Consider the following 22,848-nt stretch of genomic DNA (forward strand, 5'->3'; position numbering starts at 1 on the left):
TACAGAGAAGACTCAGTTTATAGTAGTAAAAAAGACCAGAGAGAAGAGGAGAGACAATATATAGAAGTGCCCCATAGAAGTGCAGGATAAAAGAGCAGGGAGCAGGAGAGAGACAGTACAGAGAAGTGTCCCCATGTAGATGGATAGAAGAGGAGGGACAGGGGGAGACAGTGCAGGGAAGTGTGCTGTGTAGGAGGATAGAAGAGCAGGGAGAGGGGGAGAGACAGTACAGATAAGTGTCCTGTGTAGCAGGATTGAAGAGAAGACAAAGGGGAGAGACAGTACAGAAAAGTTTCCCCATATAGCAGGATAGAAGAGCAGAGAGAGGGAGAGAGACAGTACAGAGAAGTGTCCCAGTGTAGCATTATAAAAGACTAGGCATAGTGGAAGAAACAATACAGAGAAGTGTGCCCATGTAGCAGGAGAAGAGAGGGGGAGAGGGGTTGACAACACAGAGAAGTGTCCCTGTGTTACACGATAGTAGAGCATGGAGAGGTGGAGAGACAGTACAGAGAAGTGTCCTGTGTAGCAGGATAGAAGAGAAGGGAGAGAGTACAGAGAAGTCTCCCCATGTAGCAGGATAAAAGAGTAGTGAGAGAAGGAGAGACAGTACGGAGAAGGTTCCCCGTGTATCAGGATAGAGGAGCAGGGAGAGGGAGAGAGACAGTACAGAGAAGTGTCCCCGTGTAGCATTATAAAAGACCAGGCATAGTGGAAGAAACAGTACAGAGAAGTGTGCCCATGTAGCAGGATAAGAGAGGGGGAGAAGGGTTGACAGCACAGAGAAGTGTTCCTTTGATACACGTTAGTAGAGTATGGAGAGGTGGAGAGACAGTTCAAAGAGTGTCCTGTGTAGCAGGATAGAAGAGAAGGAAGAGGAGGAGAGAGTACAGAGAAGTGTCTCCGTGTAGCAGGATACAAGAGTAGTGAGAGAAGGAGAGACAATACGGAGAAGTCTCCCAGTGTAGCAGGATAGAAGAGCAGGGAGAGGGAGAGAGACATTACAGAGAAGTGTTCCCGTGTAGCAGGATACAAGTGTAGTGAGAGAAGGAGAGACAGTACGGAGAAGTCTTCCCGTGTAGCAGGATGTTCTCCCCCTCTCACTCACAATGTGCTTTCCGGATCCTGTGGAGGACTTGCAGCCGGCCAGACACGCGGACAAGTAGGTGATGTTATTGGCTCCGCACACGGGATCCCACTGCTGGGAGGAGCAGCTGCAGTCGGCGTTACAGGAGGAGAGGAGCTGCTGCTTTCCCCAGGTCTCCACTTTGCTCCTGTGATAGAATACAACTCAGCGACCCCTCATTATCTGCCCCCTCATGTATATAATAACCCCAGGACTCACCCGTTATAAGACACCGTGATCCCCGCCACATCACCGTTCTCACAGCCCAACATGAAGACGGACATATTCATGATGAAGGCCACAAAGGACGAAATGAAGACCAACTTAGATGCCGACAGTAGCCCCATCTTGTACCTCTTCATCAGGAGACCCCCCAGGAACATCCCCAGAGCTGCTGCTGGGAGGGTTGAAGCTCCTGCACATAGTAACATTAGTATTTAAAGGGATTTTAGTCTCTTATCTTTTCTAGATTTGTGGAGCCTAAATTTGTTTGTGGGTTTGTTTAGGGCTGATTTCCTTTTAAGGTTTGGTCTGGAGACTAAATTTATTCATGGGTCCGTTTTGGGTGTTGAATATCTGTTTTGGGTGTTGAATATCTTTATACTGCCTTTCTCTTAAAAATACGCCCTAGTTGCATATGGCTATATCTTCTAAAGCACACGTGGTACCACCAGGTCGTTCCTCAGATGCGAATTGTCCGCGATGGCCACCAAGGTTGTGGTACAAAATCGAAAGGCAATCTCATGGTCGGGGACAGGCAGATGGTCAAGGCAGGCGGCAACAATTGAGGGTCAGGGAGCAGAGGGTCAGGGCAGGCAGCGGAGGAGCGAAAAATGGGAACAGGTCCAGGGTCACAACAGGGAATCCAATTACAAGCACTAGGCACAGGACAAAGCTTTTTTGACGGCATATAGCATGAAGATCCGGCAGGAAATGCTGGGACACTTCGAGCTTTATCCATTTCCTGAAAAGGGCCAACACCAATTAGCGGTGCCCTGGCCCTTTAAATCTTCTGAAGCTGGCGCACACACCGTGGGAGACGGGGATGCAGGAGCACAGCCGCCGGAAGGGAATCAGGAACGGGGAGAGGTAAGACACAGTGGAGGGGCGCAGGGGCACACTCAGGATCACGGGTGAGCCCACGACTTGAAATTTGGGTCACGGGAGCACCCAAGACAGTACCCCCCTTTGGCCTCCCCTCTTCTTTGGCTGGAAGAACCTCTGCAGGAGACTGCAGTCCAGAATGTTATCCTTAGCTTCCCAGGATCTCTCCTCCAGCCCGAACCCCTCCCAGTCAACCAAGAAGAACCGCTTCCCTTTCACCGTGTTCATATCTAGGACCTCCCTTATCTCAAAGACGTAGGTGGAATCAGCCTCAGGAGCAGGAGGAGACACTTGCCGGGAGAAGCAGTTCAGGATCACTGGATTGAGTAAAGAGACATGGAAGAAGTTCAGGATGCGCATGGTGGGAGGAAGGCGCAACTGGATTGTAGGCCACTGGATTGATGTGAGTGAGCCCCCCGAAGGGACCTAGGAAACTAGGGCCAAGTATATAGTCAGGGATCTTTAGTCAGACATACCTGGAGGACAACCAGACTTTGTCACCTAGAGAAAAGACAGGAGGAGACCTGCGTTTCTGCTCCCAAATGGACTTTAGATCCTGTACCAATTCTTAAACCACAGAGACATCTGAGGACACAGATAGAGGAAGAGGAGGGCATGGATGCAGTCTATAGATGATGAAAGGTGTTGAGCCGACAGATGCAGAATCCAGGGAGTTCTAGGAAAACTCTGCCCATGGCAACAGAGAGGAACAGTCGTCCTGATGGGCTGAAACAAAATGGCGAAGATACCAGCCCAGAGTCTGGTTCACTCATTCCACCTGACCATTAGACTGTGGGTGATGGGTGGAAGAGAATTCCAACTTTACTTGTAGCTGGTTACACAGAGAACGGCAGAATTTGGAGACTAATTGAACCCCTCAATCAGAAACAATGTGCTGGGGAAGTCCATGGAGCCGGAAGATGTGATGGAAGAAGAGACTGGCAAGACGTGGAGAAGACGTCTGACCTGGGAGAGGGACAAAATGGGACATTTTGGAAAAATAGTCTGTTACCACCCAGATGACAGCATTGCCTGAGGAAGGCGGAAGGTCCATGATGAAGTCCATAGCCACGTGAGACCACGGGCATCTTGGTATTGGCAATGGCAGAAGGAGACCAGCAAGCTTGAGACGCGATGGCTTATTCCGGGCACAGGAAGTGCAGGAAGCCACATAGTCCTGAACATTCTTGACCAGAACTGGCCACCAGTAGGATCGGGACACGAGGGCGACAGAACGCTGCACCCCAGGGAGCCCAGCCACATTTGAGCAATGTCCCCACATCAGAATTTTCTTCCGTAGAGATGGTCTGACATAGATCTTGCCAGGAGGTAGTTGACAAAGATCCACTGGAGCAGCAACAACCAGCTTTTCAGGAGAAATAATGTGCCAAGGAGCTGGTTCCCCTCCTATGACATCAGAGGCACAGGAAAGGGCATCAGCCTTGATATTCTTCTCAGCAGGACAGAAGTGAATCAGGAGTTTGAAGTGAGAGAAGAAGACAGACCAACGGGCTTGCCTAGGGTTGAGACATTGAGCTGTCTGGAGATACAGGAGATTTTTATTGTCTGTATATACGCAGACCAGATGGTGAGCTCCCTCCAGAAGATATTGCCATTCTTCCAGGGCAAGATTGATGGCCAAAAGTTCTCTGTCACCTATGGAGTAATTCCTCTCAGCAGCGGTGAAAGTGTGCGTTCGGCCTTTAGGCTCTTTCTGGGTGAGCACCGCCCTGCACCCACAGAGGGTGCATCAACTTCCAGATGAAAAGGCTTTTCTGTACTAGGCCTAGTGAGAAGTGGGGATGAGGCAAAGGCGGATTTCAACCTTGAGAAGGCTTCCTCAGCCGCCGAAGACCATAGGCGGGGATTAGCACCCTTCTTGGTGAGCACCACAATGGGGGATACAAGAGTGGAGAAATGCGGGATAAACGGACGGTAATAGTTCACAAAACCCAGAAACCTCTGTATGCCAGAGGCATCTAAAGAGATTACTGGTGGGATGGTTGAGTCTAACCTGGACCCGAATCCAAGCTTCTGACTGAAGTCGAGATCACTCAACACTTTCTGGGATCCAAAATAACAATAGCGGTCTGGGGTCTGTATTAGTCTTGAGGTATGGGAGTTTAGTAACTTTTGGGATCAGGTTTGTGGTCTGTATTAATCTTGTGGTATGGAGTCTTAGTAAGTGTATGGTATAATCTGGGGTCTTAGTAACTTTAAGGGTCTGTTCTGGGGTCTGTATTGGTCTTGAGGTGTGGGGTCCTAGTAAGTTTATGGTCTGGTCTGGGGTCTGTATTAGTCTTGAGGTATCGCGTCTTAGTAAGTTTTGGGGTCTGGTCTATGACTTGCATTAGTCTTGAGGTCTGGGGTCTTAGTAAGTTTAGGGATCTGGTCTGGGGTCTGTATTAGTCTTGAGCTATGGGGTCTTAGTTTAGGAGTCTGGTCTATGGTCTGAATTAGTCCTGAAGTGTGGGGTCTTAGAAAGTTTTTGGTCTGGTCTGGGGTCTGCATTAGTCTTGAGGTATGAGGTCTTAGTAGGTTTAGGGATCTGGTCTGGGGTCTGTATTAGTCTTGAGCTATGGGATCTTACTTTAGGAATCTAGTCCCATTTAGGAGTCTGGTCTATGGTCTGCATTAGTCCTGAAGTGTGGGGACTTGGTAAGTTTATGGTCTGGGGTCTGTATTAGTCTTGAGCTATGGGGTTAAGAGTCTGGTAAAGTTTAGGAGTCTGGTCTATGGTCTGCATTAGTCTTGAGGTGTGGGGTCTTAGGAAGTTTATGGTCTGGGGTACTTGTTAGTCTTGAGGTGTGGGGTCTTCGTAAGTTTAGGGGTATCATCTGGGGTGTTGATCTATTAAGGTATCTGGTTTGCTTTGGTTGCGGTTCTGAAACTAACATTTTACCATCTTTGTGACGTTGTACTATAGATTACTTTTTCTTACTTCCCCACTTAAACCCCAAACCCAGATAAATGAATCTTCCCATGACACAAGGTTAAAGTCATGTGACCTGCATTGACCACTCACCGGTGATGAAGTTGGACTTGGCGATGGACTGGCCGTACTGCTGCTCCATGTATTTAGGTTTGTAAGTTATGAACCCCAGGAAGCTGTTCATTTGTAGAATAGTGATGACCATCAATATGAAGTAGAGGCGGTTACAGGCCAGAGACTTGAGGGCGAGGAAGAAGCCTGCGGGAGAGGGGAGAGTCATTATCTCCCTTGTACAGACACAAGACATTAATCTGTGGATCATGGACTACAACCCTCAGTGGTGGCAGCCAGTCCATGCTAGGGGCTGTGATCTACAGTCCTCTAGGACAGTCTCACCTTTAACCGTGACTTTGTTTTGAGGCTCTTTGAGTGACGTCTCCATCTCTTTAAGCTTCTGTTCATCGGGGGAGCTCTGCACCTCTTTCCTCTTCATTGCCTTAGGCATGAAGCAGAATGGGATCCCCGAAATCAGTGTGACGGCTCCAGCCAACAGGAACCCGAGCCACCAGGCACCCACCCAACGGGTGTCTTGTGGTGTAATAGTCACAGTGTCTACAGGAGAAGAACGCATGGTCATGGGACTGGAGAATGACGAGAAAGGCAGTGGGACATCCAGAAGCCTCTCCCTCCCCTGAGTATTATGTTGTATACAACGTCCTGAGGATCATTATGATGTGGCTTCTGCTCCATCTCACTACCAGTGACAAATATGAACTCACCCAAATCCACAAATCCAATATCAACGTAAAGCCTCGCGAAAAATGAACCAAGCATAAAGCCGGCCATCGGACCAAGCAATGCCACAGTGTGCAGAAAAGCTGCGGAGAGAGGAGAGCCACAAGGGTTAATTCCATCAATGCACTACAGACTACATTGTTATTAACCAGCTCCTCGGGGGCAGGCCCAAGTGTATTAGCCAGTTATGCCACGCCCACTCCTGATATCCACTTATTACCTATATACAATGGAGTGCTCCCTGGCTCAGCAAAGTCATCGATATAGGAGACCCCCAGAGGAGTGATGGGCGTCTCTCCAATTCCTCGTAGCATATTCCCAACCATGACGTAAACCCACATGTGTGAGCTTGTCTCCTTCACACACCCTGAAAATACAAAAAAGTTACTTCTAGCTGATGAGTCACCTTTGGAGGAGATAAGACTGCACGGGGCATCTTCCTGGTGTTCAATGTTCTTGTTCTGAAGGAATTAGTAACCCACCCAGTCTGACAGACATTGCTTGGTGGGAAATCATGAAAATGAACCTTCATCCAGGAGAGGGATGACAATAGTAGGTGACAGCATGAAGACCAGAGGTCACAGAAGGATCTGGTGGAGCTACCAGTAATGCACATATGTAAGAGCCTGGTGAAGTTGATAAAAAATGGAATTTCCCTTACACTTGCTCCATTTTCTTACCCGGTCTGATGTCCTCGGTCAGTGTCCTGTTGGCCAGACATGGAGAGATGCTGTCGGCGGAGCCTGTTAGATTGTTGTGCAGAGCTACATGTGATCTCACTGTTTCATATTTATAACTGTGAATAGACAATCATGGGGTGAGGACCACACTGGGGACGTGGTCAGGATATTACGGAGTGCGATGGCGCGGTACATACGGCCCCATGAAGAAGTGCGGCATGGCCGAAAGGAAACTGCCTAACGCCATCACAAAGCAGCCGGCTGCGATAATCCGTGGTCTGTGAAGCTTCGCCCCAAAGTAACTGACAAAGACGATGACCAGAAGGTTTCCTGTGTGCAGAAAAAAGTGTGAAAAAACGTAAAACGCAAAAAAAAACTAAAAATGAGGGGAAGTCATATTCACCGAGCTCGAAGCTTCCATCCACCAAACCAACCGTAGAAGAGGAAAGGTCAAAGCGTCGCTCAATCTGCGTGATGGAGCTCTTCATGTAACTCCCCGAGAATGCCTTGGCGAAGTAAGAGAAGCAGAGGGCCACAAGGAAGGTCTGTGGAGAAGAAAGAGGAGGATGAGGAGGAAGAAGACGAAGAGGAGGAAGACGAAGAGGATGATGAGGAGAAGGAAGATAAAGAGAAGGATGAGAAGGTTGAAGATGAAGCGGAGGATGAGGAGGAAGAAGATGAAGAGGAGGACGACAAAGAGAAGAATGATAAGGAGAAGGAAGACTAAGAGGAGGATGAGAAGTAAGAAGATGAAGAAGAGGATGAGGAGGAGGAAGACGAAGAGGAGGATGAGAAGGAAGAAGATGAAGAAGAGGATGAGGAGGAGGAAGACGAAGAGGAGGATGAGGAGTGGGAAGACGAAGAGGAGAATGAGGGGAAAGAAGATGAAGAGGAGGAGGACGACGATGAAGAAGAGGATGATAAGGAGAAGGAAGACAAAGAGAAGGATGAGAAGGAAGAAGATGAAGAGGAGAACGAAGACTAAGAGGAGGAGGACGACGATGAAGAAGAGGATGATAAGGAGAAGGAAGACAAAGAGAAGGATGAGAAGGAAGAAGATGAAGAAGAGGATGAGGAGGAGGAAGACAAAGAGGAGGATAATAAGGAGAAGGAAGACAAAGAGGAGGATGAGGAGGAAGAAGAGGAGGAGGAGGACGATAAGGAGAAGAAAGACGAAGAGGAGGATGAGAAGGAAGAAGATGAAGAAGAGGATGAGGAGGAGGAAGACGAAGAGGAGGATGAGGAGTGGGAAGACGAAGAGGAGAATGAGGGGAAAGAAGATGAAGAGGAGGACGACAACGATGAAGAAGAGGATGATAAGGAGAAGGAAGACAAAGAGAAGGATGAGAAGGAAGAAGATGAAGAGGAGGATGAGGAGAACGAAGACTAAGAGGAGGAGGACGACGACAAAGAGGAAGATAAGGAGAAGGAAGACCAAGAGGAGGATGATGAGGAAGAAGATGAAGAGGAGGATGAGGAGGAAGAATTACATTGGAGGATGATAAGGAGAAGAAAGATAAAGAGGAGGATGAGGAGGAAGAAGATGAAGAGCCGATCATGTATTTTCCCAGATTAAAGTGTATTATAAGAGGTTATGTGACTTCGTGGTGATCTCCTGCAAGCAGCCAGACTGAACGTGTTGGACCTTATTAAGGGTTTAATAAATGTAGTAGGTTCTGGAAGGTAGAAGAAACAGGAAGGGCCTTACAACACATAAGAAAGAAAACTCTGGCAGACAGTGACACAGCTACAGAAGGACAACCCCACACCACCAGGGGGTGCACAGAGCTGCACAGAGGAAACCCCATACAATCAGGGGGTGCACAGAGCTGCACAGCTACAGAGAGACAACCCCACACCACCAGGGGGTGCACAGAGCTGCACAGAGGAGACCCCACACCACCAGGGGGGCACAGAGCTGCACAGAGGAAACCCCACACCACCAGGGGGTGCACAGAGCTGCACAGAGGAAACCCCACACCACCAGGGGGTGCACAGAGCTACACAGCTACAGAGAGACAACCCCACACCACCAGGGGGTGCACAGAGCTGCACAGCTACAGAAGGACAACCCCACACCACCAGGGGGGCACAGAGCTGCACAGAGGAAACCCCACACCACCAGGGGGTGCACAGAGCTACACAGCTACAGAGAGACAACCCCACACCACCAGGGGGTGCACAGAGCTGCACAGCTACAGAAGGACAACCCCACACCACCAGGGGGTGCACAGAGCTGCACAGAGGAAACCCCACACCACCAGGGGGGCACAGAGCTGCACAGAGGAAACCCCATACAACCAGGGGGTGCACAGAGCTGCACAGAGGAAACCCCACACCACCAGGGGGTGCACAGAGCTGCACAGAGGAAACCCCATACAACCAGGGGATGCACAGAGCTGCACAGAGGAAACCCCACACCACCAGGGGGTGCACAGAGCTGCACAGAGGAAACCCCACACCACCAGGGGGTGCACAGAGCTGCACAGAGGAAACCCCATACCACCAGGGGGTGCACAGAGCTGCACAGAGGAAACCCCACACCACCAGGGGGTGCACAGAGCTGCACAGAGGAAACCCCACACCACCAGGGGGTGCACAGAGCTGCACAGAGGAAACCCCACACCACCAGGGGGTGCACAGAGCTGCACAGAGGAAACCCCACACCACCAGGGGGTGCACAGAGCTGCACAGAGGAAACCCCACACCACCAGGGGGTGCACAGAGCTGCACAAAGGAGACCCCACACCACCAGGGGGTGCACAGAGCTGCACAGAGGAAACCCCACACCACCAGGGGGTGCACAGAGCTGCACAGAGGAAACCCCATACCACCAGGGGGTGCACAGAGCTGCACAGAGGAAACCCCACACCACCAGGGGGTGCACAGAGCTGCACAGAGGAAACCCCACACCACCAGGGGGTGCACAGAGCTGCACAGAGGAAACCCCATACAACCAGGGGATGCACAGAGCTGCACAGAGGAAACCCCACACCACCAGGGGGTGCACAGAGCTGCACAGAGGAAACCCCACACCACCAGGGGGTGCACAGAGCTGCACAGAGGAAACCCCATACCACCAGGGGGTGCACAGAGCTGCACAGAGGAAACCCCACACCACCAGGGGGTGCACAGAGCTGCACAGAGGAAACCCCACACCACCAGGGGGTGCACAGAGCTGCACAGAGGAAACCCCACACCACCAGGGGGTGCACAGAGCTGCACAGAGGAAACCCCACACCACCAGGGGGTGCACAGAGCTGCACAGAGGAAACCCCACACCACCAGGGGGTGCACAGAGCTGCACAGCTACAGAGAGACAACCCCACACCACCAGGGGGTGCACAGAGCTGCACAGAGGAAACCCCACACCACCAGGGGGTGCACAGAGCTGCACAGAGGAAACCCCATACCACCAGGGGGTGCACAGAGCTGCACAGAGGAAACCCCACACCACCAGGGGGTGCACAGAGCTGCACAGAGGAAACCCCACACCACCAGGGGGTGCACAGAGCTGCACAGAGGAAACCCCACACCACCAGGGGGTGCACAGAGCTACACAGAGGAAACCCCACACCACCAGGGGGTGCACAGAGCTGCACAGAGGAGACCCCACACCACCAGGGGGTGCACAGAGCTGCACAGAGGAAACCCCACACCACCAGGGGGTGCACAGAGCTGCACAGAGGAAACCCCATACCACCAGGGGGTGCACAGAGCTGCACAGAGGAAACCCCACACCACCAGGGGGTGCACAGAGCTGCACAGAGGAAACCCCACACCACCAGGGGGTGCACAGAGCTGCACAGAGGAAACCCCACACCATCAGGGGGTGCACAGAGCTGCACAGAGGAGACCCCACACCACCAGGGGGTGCACAGAGCTGCACAGAGGAAACCCCATACCACCAGGGGGTGCACAGAGCTGCACAGAGGAAACCCCACACCACCGGGGGGGGCACAGAGCTGCACAGGGGAAACCCCACACCACCAGGGGGTGCACAGAGCTGCACAGAGGAAACCCCATACCACCAGGGGGTGCACAGAGCTGCACAGAGGAAACCCCACACCACCAGGGGGTGCACAGAGCTGCACAGAGGAAACCCCACACCACCAGGGGGTGCACAGAGCTGCACAGAGGAAACCCCACAACACCAGGGGGTGCACAGAGCTGCACAGAGAAAACCCCACACCACCAGGGGGTGCACAGAGCTGCACAGAGGAAACCCCACACCACCAGTCGGTGCACAGAGCTGCACAGAGGAAACCCCACACCACCAGGGGGTGCACAGAGCTGCACAGAGGAAACCCCACACCACCAGGGGGTGCACAGAGCTGCACAGAGGAGACCCCACACCACCAGGGGGTGCACAGAGCTGCACAGAGGAAACCCCACACCACCAGGGGGGCACAGAGCTGCACAGAGGAAACCCCACACCACCAGTCGGTGCACAGAGCTGCACAGAGGAAACCCCACACCACCAGGGGGTGCACAGAGCTGCACAGAGGAAACCCCACACCACCAGGGGGTGCACAGAGCTGCACAGAGGAAACCCCACACCACCAGGGGGTGCACAGAGCTGCACAGCTACAGAGAGACAACCCCACACCACCAGTCGGTGCACAGAGCTGCACAGAGGAAACCCCACACCACCAGGGGGTGCACAGAGCTGCATAGAGGAAACTCCACACCACCAGGGGGTGCACAGAGCTGCACAGAGGAAACCCCACACCACCAGGGGGTGCACAGAGCTGCACAGAGGAAACCCCACACCACCAGGGGGTGCACAGAGCTGCACAGAGGAAACCCCACACCACCAGTCGGTGCAGAGAGCTGCACAGAGGAAACCCCACACCACCAGGGGGTGCACAGAGCTGCACAGAGGAAACCCCACACCACCAGGGGGTGCACAGAGCTGCACAGAGGAAACCCCACACCACCAGGGGGTGCACAGAGCTGCACAGAGGAAACCCCACACCACCAGGGGGTGCACAGAGCTGCACAGAGGAAACCCCACACCACCAGGGGGTGCACAGAGCTGCACAGAGGAAACCCCACACCACCAGGGGGTGCACAGAGCTGCACAGAGGAAACCCCACACCACCAGGGGGTGCACAGAGCTGCACAGCTACAGAGAGACAACCCCACACCACCAGGGGGTGCACAGAGCTGCACAGAGGAAACCCCACACCACCAGGGGGTGCACAGAGCTGCACAGAGGAAACCCCATACCACCAGGGGGTGCACAGAGCTGCACAGAGGAAACCCCACACCACCAGGGGGTGCACAGAGCTGCACAGAGGAAACCCCACACCACCAGGGGGTGCACAGAGCTGCACAGAGGAAACCCCACACCACCAGGGGGTGCACAGAGCTACACAGAGGAAACCCCACACCACCAGGGGGTGCACAGAGCTGCACAGAGGAGACCCCACACCACCAGGGGGTGCACAGAGCTGCACAGAGGAAACCCCACACCACCAGGGGGTGCACAGAGCTGCACAGAGGAAACCCCATACCACCAGGGGGTGCACAGAGCTGCACAGAGGAAACCCCACACCACCAGGGGGTGCACAGAGCTGCACAGAGGAAACCCCACACCACCAGGGGGTGCACAGAGCTGCACAGAGGAAACCCCACACCATCAGGGGGTGCACAGAGCTGCACAGAGGAGACCCCACACCACCAGGGGGTGCACAGAGCTGCACAGAGGAAACCCCATACCACCAGGGGGTGCACAGAGCTGCACAGAGGAAACCCCACACCACCGGGGGGGGCACAGAGCTGCACAGGGGAAACCCCACACCACCAGGGGGTGCACAGAGCTGCACAGAGGAAACCCCACAACACCAGGGGGTGCACAGAGCTGCACAGAGAAAACCCCACACCACCAGGGGGTGCACAGAGCTGCACAGAGGAAACCCCACACCACCAGTCGGTGCACAGAGCTGCACAGAGGAAACCCCACACCACCAGGGGGTGCACAGAGCTGCACAGAGGAAACCCCACACCACCAGGGGGTGCACAGAGCTGCACAGAGGAGACCCCACACCACCAGGGGGTGCACAGAGCTGCACAGAGGAAACCCCACACCACCAGGGGGGCACAGAGCTGCACAGAGGAAACCCCACACCACCAGTCGGTGCACAGAGCTGCACAGAGGAAACCCCACACCACCAGGGGGTGCACAGAGCTGCACAGAGGAAACCCCACACCACCAGGGGGTGCACAGAGCTGCACAGCTACAGAGAGACAACCCCACACCACCAGTCGGTGCACAGAGCTGCACAGAGGAAACCCCACACCACCAGGGGGTGCACAGAGCTGCATAGAGGAAACCCCACACCACCAGGGGGTGCACAGAGCTGCACAGAGGAAACCCCACACCACCAGGGGGTGCACAGAGCTGCACAGAGGAAACCCCACACCACCAGGGGGTGCACAGAGCTGCACAGAGGAAACCCCACACCACCAGTCGGTGCAGAGAGCTGCACAGAGGAAACCCCACACCACCAGGGGGTGCACAGAGCTGCACAGAGGAGACCCCACACCACCAGGGGGTGCACAGAGCTGCACAGAGGAAACCCCACACCACCAGGGGGTGCACAGAGCTGCATAGAGGAAACCCCACACCACCAGGGGGTGCACAGAGCTGCACAGAGGAAACCCCACACCACCAGGGGGTGCACAGAGCTGCACAGAGGAAACCCCACACCACCAGGGGGTGCACAGAGCTGCACAGAGGAAACCCCACACCACCAGGGGGTGCACAGAGCTGCACAGAGGAGACCCCACACCACCAGGGGGTGCACAGAGCTGCACAGAGGAAACCCCACACCACCAGGGGGTGCACAGAGCTGCACAGAGGAAACCCCACACCACCAGGGGGTGCACAGAGCTGCATAGAGGAAACCCCACACCACCAGTCGGTGCAGAGAGCTGCACAGAGGAAACCCCACACCACCAGTCGGTGCAGAGAGCTGCACAGAGGAAACCCCACACCACCAGGGGGTGCACAGAGCTGCACAGAGGAGACCCCACACCACCAGGGGGTGCACAGAGCTGCACAGAGGAAACCCCACACCACCAGGGGGTGCACAGAGCTGCACAGCTACAGAGAGGGGTGTTGGACTTATTGGTGAGGGGTTCTTGAGAGAGGGGTCAACGATTGAATTGGTGAGGGGTAAATAGTCACTTGTGACTTTGAAGATCTGACCTTTGCCCCCTCTTATCTCCAGTAAACATCCCGGGGTCTCATCCCTCCAGGGGCCCCCTCTCCTGTATGAGTTACCTTTATGGAATCACAGCAGGACACTGCCTTCTTCCTCTTCTGGGGGGCCGGGGTGACCCCATCCTGGGGGGCTGTGCTGGGGGTCATGTTGAGTGCGCTGCTCTCCTCCGCCATATTACACAATTATTCTGAGGATAAGGAGCTTTGTTATACTAGACCCTCAGTGCCGCCCTGTACTCCAGTCACATCCAGAGCTGCACAGTCTTTATATGACGCTATAGACGCAGGGGCTCAGTTACTAAGGTCCTGCGCCACTTTTCTGTTGGACTTTGTGCGTTATTTCTGGTGTAACCTGCTGCACAGGTGGAAACGTATAATAATATAATATATATGTATCCGCACATCTGTGTCACATGACCCTGTTGTGTCACGGCCGCTCTATTCTTCATGTCAGATGGACCGAGCGCCACATTTATCATGTACAGTCCAACAGGAAAGTGTCACACGCCCCATGTTACAGGTGCACCAGAAAAACATGGCTGCAGGGGGCGCCAGATTCATGAAGAACCGGCACCAGAAATCCTGAATCCATACACAGGACACTGCACATAGTACACACTGCACATAGTACACACTACACATAGTACACAGGACACTGCACATAGTACACAGGACACTGCACATAGTACACACTGCACATAGTACACACTACACATAGTACACACTGCACATAGTACACAGGACCCTGCACATAGTACACACTGCACATAGTACACACTGCACATAGTACACACTACACATAGTACACACTGCACATAGTACACAGGACCCTGCACATAGTACACACTGCACATAGTACACAGGACACTGCACATAGTACACACTGCACATAGTACACAGGACACTGCACATAGTACACACTGCACATAGTACACAGGAAACTGCACATAGTACACACTGCACATAGTACACAGGACACTGCACATAGTACACAGGACACTGCACATAGTACACACTGCACATAGTACACAGGACACTGCACATAGTACACACTGCACATAGTACACAGGAAACTGCACATAGTACACACTGCACATAGTACACAGGACACTGCACATAGTACACACTGCACATAGTACACAGGACCCTGCACATAGTACACAGGACCCCTGCACATAGCACACAGGACCCCTGCACATAGCACACAGGACCCCTGCACATAGTACACAGGACCCCTGCACATAGCACACAGGACCCCTGCACATAATACACAGGACCCTGCACATATTATACACTGCACATAGTACACAGGACCCCTGCACAAAGTACACAGGACACTGCACATAGTACACAGGACCCCAGCACATAGTACACAGGACCCCTGCACATAGTACACACTGCACATAGTACACAGGACCCTGCACATAGTACACATGACCCTGCACATAGTACACAGGACACTGCACATAGTACACAGGACCCTGCACATAGTACACAGGACCCTGCACATAGTACACACTGCACATAGTACACAGGACAATGCACATAGTACACAGGACACTGCACATAGTACACAGGACACCCTGCACATAGTACACAGGACACTGCACATAGTACACAGGACACTGCACATAGTACACACTACACATAGTACACAGGACCCTGCACATAGTACACAGGACCCTGCACATAGTACACAGGACCCTGCACATAGTACACACTGCACATAGTACACAGGACAATGCACATAGTACACAGGACACTGCACATAGCACACAAGACCCTGCACATAGTACACACTGCACATAGTACACAGGACCCTGCACATAGTACACAGGACACCTGCACATAGCACACAGGACCCTGCACATAGCACACAGGACCCCTGCACATAGTACACAGGACACTGCACATAGTACACAGGACCCTGCACATAGTACACAGGACACTGCACATAGTACACAGGACACCCTGCACATAGTACACAGGACCCTGCACATAGTACACAGGACACTGCACATAGTACACAGGACCCTGCACATAGTACACAGGACACCCTGCACATAGTACACAGGACCCCTGCACATAGTACACAGGACACTGCACATAGTACACAGGACCCTGCACATAGTACACAGGACACTGCACATAGTACACAGGACACTGCACAAAGTACACAGGACACTGCACATAGTACACAGGACACTGCACATAGTACACAGGACCCTGCACATAGTACACAGGACACCTGCACATAGTGCACAGGACCCTGCACATAGAACACAGGACACTGCACATAGTACACAGGACCCTGCACATAGTACACACTGCACATAGTACACAGGACAATGCACATAGTACACAGGACACTGCACATAGTACACAGGACACTGCACATAGTACACAGGACACTGCACATAGTACACACTACACATAGTACACAGGACCCTGCACATAGTACACAGGACCCTGCACATAGTACACACTGCACATAGTACACAGGACAATGCACATAGTACACAGGACACTGCACATAGCACACAAGACCCTGCACATAGTACACAGGACACCTGCACATAGCACACAGGACCCTGCACATAGCACACAGGACCCTGCACATAGTACACAGGACCCTGCACATAGTACACAGGACCCTTCACATAGTACACAGGACACTGCACATAGTACACAGGACACTGCACATAGTACACAGGACACCCTGCACATAGTACACAGGACCCCTGCACATAGTACACAGGACACTGCACATAGTACACAGGACCCTGCACATAGTACACAGGACACTGCACATAGTACACAGGACCCTTCACATAGTACACAGGACACTGCACATAGTACACAGGACCCTGCACATAGTACACAGGACACTGCACATAGTACACAGGACACTGCACATAGTACACAGGACACCCTGCACATAGTACACAGGACCCCTGCACATAGTACACAGGACCCTGCACATAGTACACAGGACCCTGCACATAGTACACACTGCACATAGTACACAGGACACTGCATATAGTACACAGGACACTGCACATAGTACACAGGACCCTGCACATAGTACACAGGACACTGCACATAGTACACAGGACCCCTGCACATAGTACACAGGACCCTGCACATAGCACACAGGACCCTGCACATAGTACACACTGCACATAGTACACAGGACACTGCATATAGTACACAGGACACTGCACATAGTACACAGGACCCTGCACATAGTACACAGGACACTGCACATAGTACACAGGACACTGCACAAAGTACACAGGACACTGCAGATAGTACACAGGACACTGCACATAGTACACAGGACCCTGCACATAGTACACAGGACACCTGCACATAGTACACAGGACCCTGCACATAGAACACAGGACACTGCACATGGTACACAGGAACCTGCACATAGTACACAGGACCCTGCAAATAGTACACACCCTACACATAGTACACACTACACATAGTACACAGGACCCTGCACATAGTACACAGGACCCTGCACATAGTACACAGGACCCCTGCACATAGTACACAGGACACTGCACATAGTACACAGGACACTGCACATAGTACACAGGACACTGCACATAGTACACAGGACCCTGCACATAGTACACAGGACACTGCACATAGTACACACTGCACATAGTACACAGGACACTGCACATAGTACACAGGACCCCTGCACATAGTACACAGGACACTGCACATAGTACACCCCCTGCACATAGTACACCCCCTGCACATAGTACACACTGCACATAGTACACACTGCACATAGTACACAGGACACTGCACATAGTACATACTGCACAAGGTACACAGAAACCTGCACATAGTACACAGGACCCTGCACAAAGTACACCCCCTGCACATAGTACACCCTGCACATAGCACACAGGCCCCTGCACATAGTACACAGGACACTGCACATAGTACACACTGCACATAGTACACACTGCACATAGTACACAGGACACTGCACATAGTACACACTGCACATAGTACACAGGACCCTGCACATAGTACACAGGACACTGCACATAGTACACACTGCACATAGTACACAGGACCCTGCACATAGTACACAGGACCCTGCACATAGTACACAGGACCCCTGCACATAGCACACAGGACCCCTGCACATAGTACACAGGACCCCTGCACATAGCACACAGGACCCCTGCACATAGCACACAGGACCCCTGCACATAGTACACAGGACACTGCACATAGTACACAGGACACTGCACATAGTACACACCCTGCACATAGTACACACTACACATAGTACACAGGAACCTGCACATAGTACACAGGACCCTGCACATAGTACACACTGCACATAGTACACAGGACAATGCACATAGTACACAGGACACTGCACATAGTACACAGGACACTGCACATAGTACACAGGACACTGCACATAGTACACACTACACATAGTACACAGGACCCTGCACATAGTAGACAGGACCCTGCACATAGTACACACTGCACATAGTACACAGGACAATGCACATAGTACACAGGACCCTGCACATAGTACACAGGACACCTGCACATAGCACACAGGACCCTGCACATAGCACACAGGACCCTGCACATAGTACACAGGACCCTGCACATAGTACACAGGACCCCTGCACAAAGTACACAGGACACTGCACATAGTACACAGGACCCCAGCACATAGTACACAGGACCCCTGCACATAGTACACACTGCACATAGTACACAGGACCCTGCACATAGTACACATGACCCTGCACATAGTACACAGGACACTGCACATAGTACACAGGACACTGCACATAGTACACACCCTGCACATAGTACACACTACACATAGTACACAGGACCCTGCACATAGTACACAGGACCCTGCACATAGTACACACTGCACATAGTACACAGGACAATGCACATAGTACACAGGACACTGCACATAGTACACAGGACACTGCACATAGTACACAGGACACTGCACATAGTACACACTACACATAGTACACAGGACCCTGCACATAGTACACAGGACCCCTGCACATAGTACACAGGACACTGCACATAGCACACAAGACCCTGCACATAGTACACAGGACACCTGCACATAGCACACAGGACCCTGCACATAGCACACAGGACCCTGCACATAGTACACAGGACCCTGCACATAGTACACAGGACACTGCACATAGTACACAGGACACTGCACATAGTACACAGGACACCCTGCACATAGTACACAGGACCCCTGCACATAGTACACAGGACACTGCACATAGTACACAGGACCCTGCACATAGTACACAGGACACTGCACATAGTACACAGGACCCTGCACATAGTACACAGGACCCTGCACATAGCGCACAGGACCCTGCACATAGCACACAGGACCCTGCACATAGTACAAAGGACCCTGCACATAGTACACAGGACCCTGCACATAGTACACAGGACACTGCACATAGTACACAGGACACTGCACATAGTACACAGGACCCCTGCACATAGTACACAGGACACTGCACATAGTACACAGGACCCTGCACATAGTACACAGGACACTGCACATAGTACACAGGACACTGCACAAAGTACACAGGACACTGCACATAGTACACAGGACACTGCACATAGTACACAGGACCCTGCACATAGTACACAGGACACCTGCACATAGTACACAGGACCCTGCACATAGAACACAGGACACTGCACATAGTACACAGGACCCTGCACATAGTACACAGGACCCCTGCACATAGTACACAGGACACTGCACATAGTACACAGGACACTGCACATAGTACACAGGACCCTGCACATAGTACACAGGACACTGCACATAGTACACAGGACACTGCACATAGTACACAGGACACTGCACATAGTACACAGGACCCCTGCACATAGTACACAGGACACTGCACATAGTACACCCCCTGCACATAGTACACCCCCTGCACATAGTACACACTGCACATAGTACACACTGCACATAGTACACAGGACACTGCACATAGTACATACTGCACAAGGTACACAGAAACCTGCACATAGTACACAGGACCCTGCACAAAGTACACCCCCTGCACATAGTACACCCTGCACATAGCACACAGGCCCCTGCACATAGTACACAGGACACTGCACATAGTACACACTGCACATAGTACACACTGCACATAGTACACAGGACACTGCACATAGTACACACTGCACATAGTACACAGGACCCTGCACATAGTACACAGGACACTGCACATAGTACACACTGCACATAGTACACAGGACCCTGCACATAGTACACAGGACCCTGCACATAGTACACAGGACCCCTGCACATAGCACACAGGACCCCTGCACATAGTACACAGGACCCCTGCACATAGCACACAGGACCCCTGCACATAGCACACAGGACCCCTGCACATAGTACACAGGACACTGCACATAGTACACAGGACACTGCACATAGTACACACCCTGCACATAGTACACACTACACATAGTACACAGGACCCTGCACATAGTACACAGGACCCTGCACATAGTACACACTGCACATAGTACACAGGACAATGCACATAGTACACAGGACACTGCACATAGTACACAGGACACTGCACATAGTACACAGGACACTGCACATAGTACACACTACACATAGTACACAGGACCCTGCACATAGTAGACAGGACCCTGCACATAGTACACACTGCACATAGTACACAGGACAATGCACATAGTACACAGGACCCTGCACATAGTACACAGGACCCTGCACATAGTACACAGGACACCTGCACATAGCACACAGGACCCTGCACATAGCGCACAGGACCCTGCACATAGTACACAGGACCCTGCACATAGTACACAGGACCCTGCACATAGTAAACAGGACACTGCACATAATACACAGGACCCTGCACATAGTACACAGGACACCCTGCACATAGTACACAGGACCCTGCACATAGTACACAGGACACTGCACATAGTACACAGGACCCTGCACATAGTACACAGGACCCCTGCACATAGTACACAGGACCCCTGCACATAGTACACAGGACACTGCACATAGTACACAGGACCCTGCACATAGTACACAGGACACCTGCACATAGCACACAGGACCCTGCACATAGCACACAGGACCCTGCACATAGTACACAGGACCCTGCACATAGTACACAGGACCCTGCACATAGTACACAGGACCCTGCACATAGTACACAGGACACTGCACATAGTACACAGGACCCTGCACATAGTACACAGGACACGTGAACATAGTACACAGGACCCTGCACATAGTACACAGGACCCTGCACATAGTACACACTGCACATAGTACACAGGACACTGCACATAGTACGCAGGACCCCTGCACATAGTACACAGGACCCTGCACATAGTACACAGGACACTGCACATAGTACACAGGACACACTGCACATAGTACACAGGACACTGCACATAGTACACAGGACACTGCACATAGTACACACTGCACATAGTACACCCCCTGCACATAGTACAGACTGCACATGGTACAAAGAACCCTGCACATAGTACACACTGCACAAAGCACACCCCCTGCACATAGTACACCCTGCACATAGCACACAGGCCCCTGCACATAGTACACAGGACACTGCACATAGTACACGCTGCACATAGTACACACTGCACAAAGCACACACTGCACGTAGTACACAGGACCCTGCACATAGTACACAGGACCCCTGCACATAGCACACAGGACCCCTGCACATAGTACACAGGACCCTGCACATAGTACACAGGACCCCTGCACATAGTACACAGGACACTGCACATAGTACACACTGCACATAGTGCACAGGACACTGCACATAGTACACCCCCTGCACATAGTACACCCTGCACATAGCACACAGGCCCCTGCACATAGTACACAGGACACTGCACATAGTACACACTGCACATAGTACACACTGCACATAGCACACACTGCACATAGTACACAGGACACCCTGCACATAGTACACACTGCACATAGTACACACTGCACATAGTACACAGGACACTGCACATAGTACACAGGACACTGCACATAGCACACACTGCACATAGTACACACTGCACATAGTACACAGGACACTGCACATAGCACACACTGCACATAGTACAAAGGACCCTGCACATAGTACACACTGCACATAGCACAAAGGACCCTGCACATAGTACACACTGCACATAGTACACAGGACACTGCACATAGTACACACTGCACATAGTACACAGGACACTGCACATAGTACACACTGCACATAGCACACAGGACCCTGCACATAGTACACACTGCACATAGTACAAAGGACCCTGCACATAGTACACACTGCACATAGTACACAGGACACTGCACATAGTACACACTGCACATAGCACACAGGACCCCTGCACATAGCACACAGGACCCCTGCACATAGCACACAGGACCCTGCACATAGTACACAGGACACCCTGCCCATAGTACACAGGACACCCTGCACATAGTACACAGGACACTGCACATAGTACACAGGACACTACATATAGTACACAGGACACTGCACATAGTACACACTGCACATAGTACACAGGACCCTGCACATAGTACACAGGACCCCGCACATAATACACAGGACCCTGCACATAGTACACATGACACTGCACATAGTATACAGGATACTGCACATAGTACATACTGCACATAGTACACAGGGCACTGCACATAGTACACAGAACCCTGCACATAGCACACACTGCACATAGTACACAGGACACTGCACATAGTACACCCTGCACATAGCACACAGGACCCTGCACATAGTACACACTGCACATAGTACACAGGACCCTGCACATAGTACACAGGACCCTGCACATAGCACACAGGACCCCTGCA

The 22,848-nt window shown here is 52.3% G+C and overlaps 1 protein-coding gene across 2 annotated transcripts in view; it reads right to left on the minus strand.

Moving 5' to 3' along the window:
- Positions 1-22,848, minus strand: part of LOC140125885 (solute carrier organic anion transporter family member 1B3-like) — a 63,741-nt gene that overhangs the window by 24,504 nt on the left and 16,389 nt on the right. For both annotated transcript variants that reach the window (XM_072144770.1, XM_072144769.1), the window contains exons 3-12: positions 13,929-14,056; positions 7,041-7,182; positions 6,835-6,967; positions 6,638-6,753; positions 6,178-6,324; positions 5,942-6,040; positions 5,559-5,774; positions 5,256-5,420; positions 1,346-1,541; positions 1,109-1,274 (exon numbers count right to left, since the gene is read on the minus strand). In XM_072144770.1, coding sequence (XP_072000871.1) covers positions 1,109-1,274; positions 1,346-1,541; positions 5,256-5,420; positions 5,559-5,774; positions 5,942-6,040; positions 6,178-6,324; positions 6,638-6,753; positions 6,835-6,967; positions 7,041-7,182; positions 13,929-14,042 — 1,494 coding nt within the window. In that variant the 5' untranslated portion in view covers positions 14,043-14,056. The remainder of the gene's footprint in view (positions 1-1,108; positions 1,275-1,345; positions 1,542-5,255; positions 5,421-5,558; positions 5,775-5,941; positions 6,041-6,177; positions 6,325-6,637; positions 6,754-6,834; positions 6,968-7,040; positions 7,183-13,928; positions 14,057-22,848) is intronic.

The sequence above is a fragment of the Engystomops pustulosus genome, chromosome 4, assembly GCF_040894005.1.
Source record: "Engystomops pustulosus chromosome 4, aEngPut4.maternal, whole genome shotgun sequence".
NCBI classification, from domain to species: domain Eukaryota; kingdom Metazoa; phylum Chordata; class Amphibia; order Anura; family Leptodactylidae; genus Engystomops; species Engystomops pustulosus.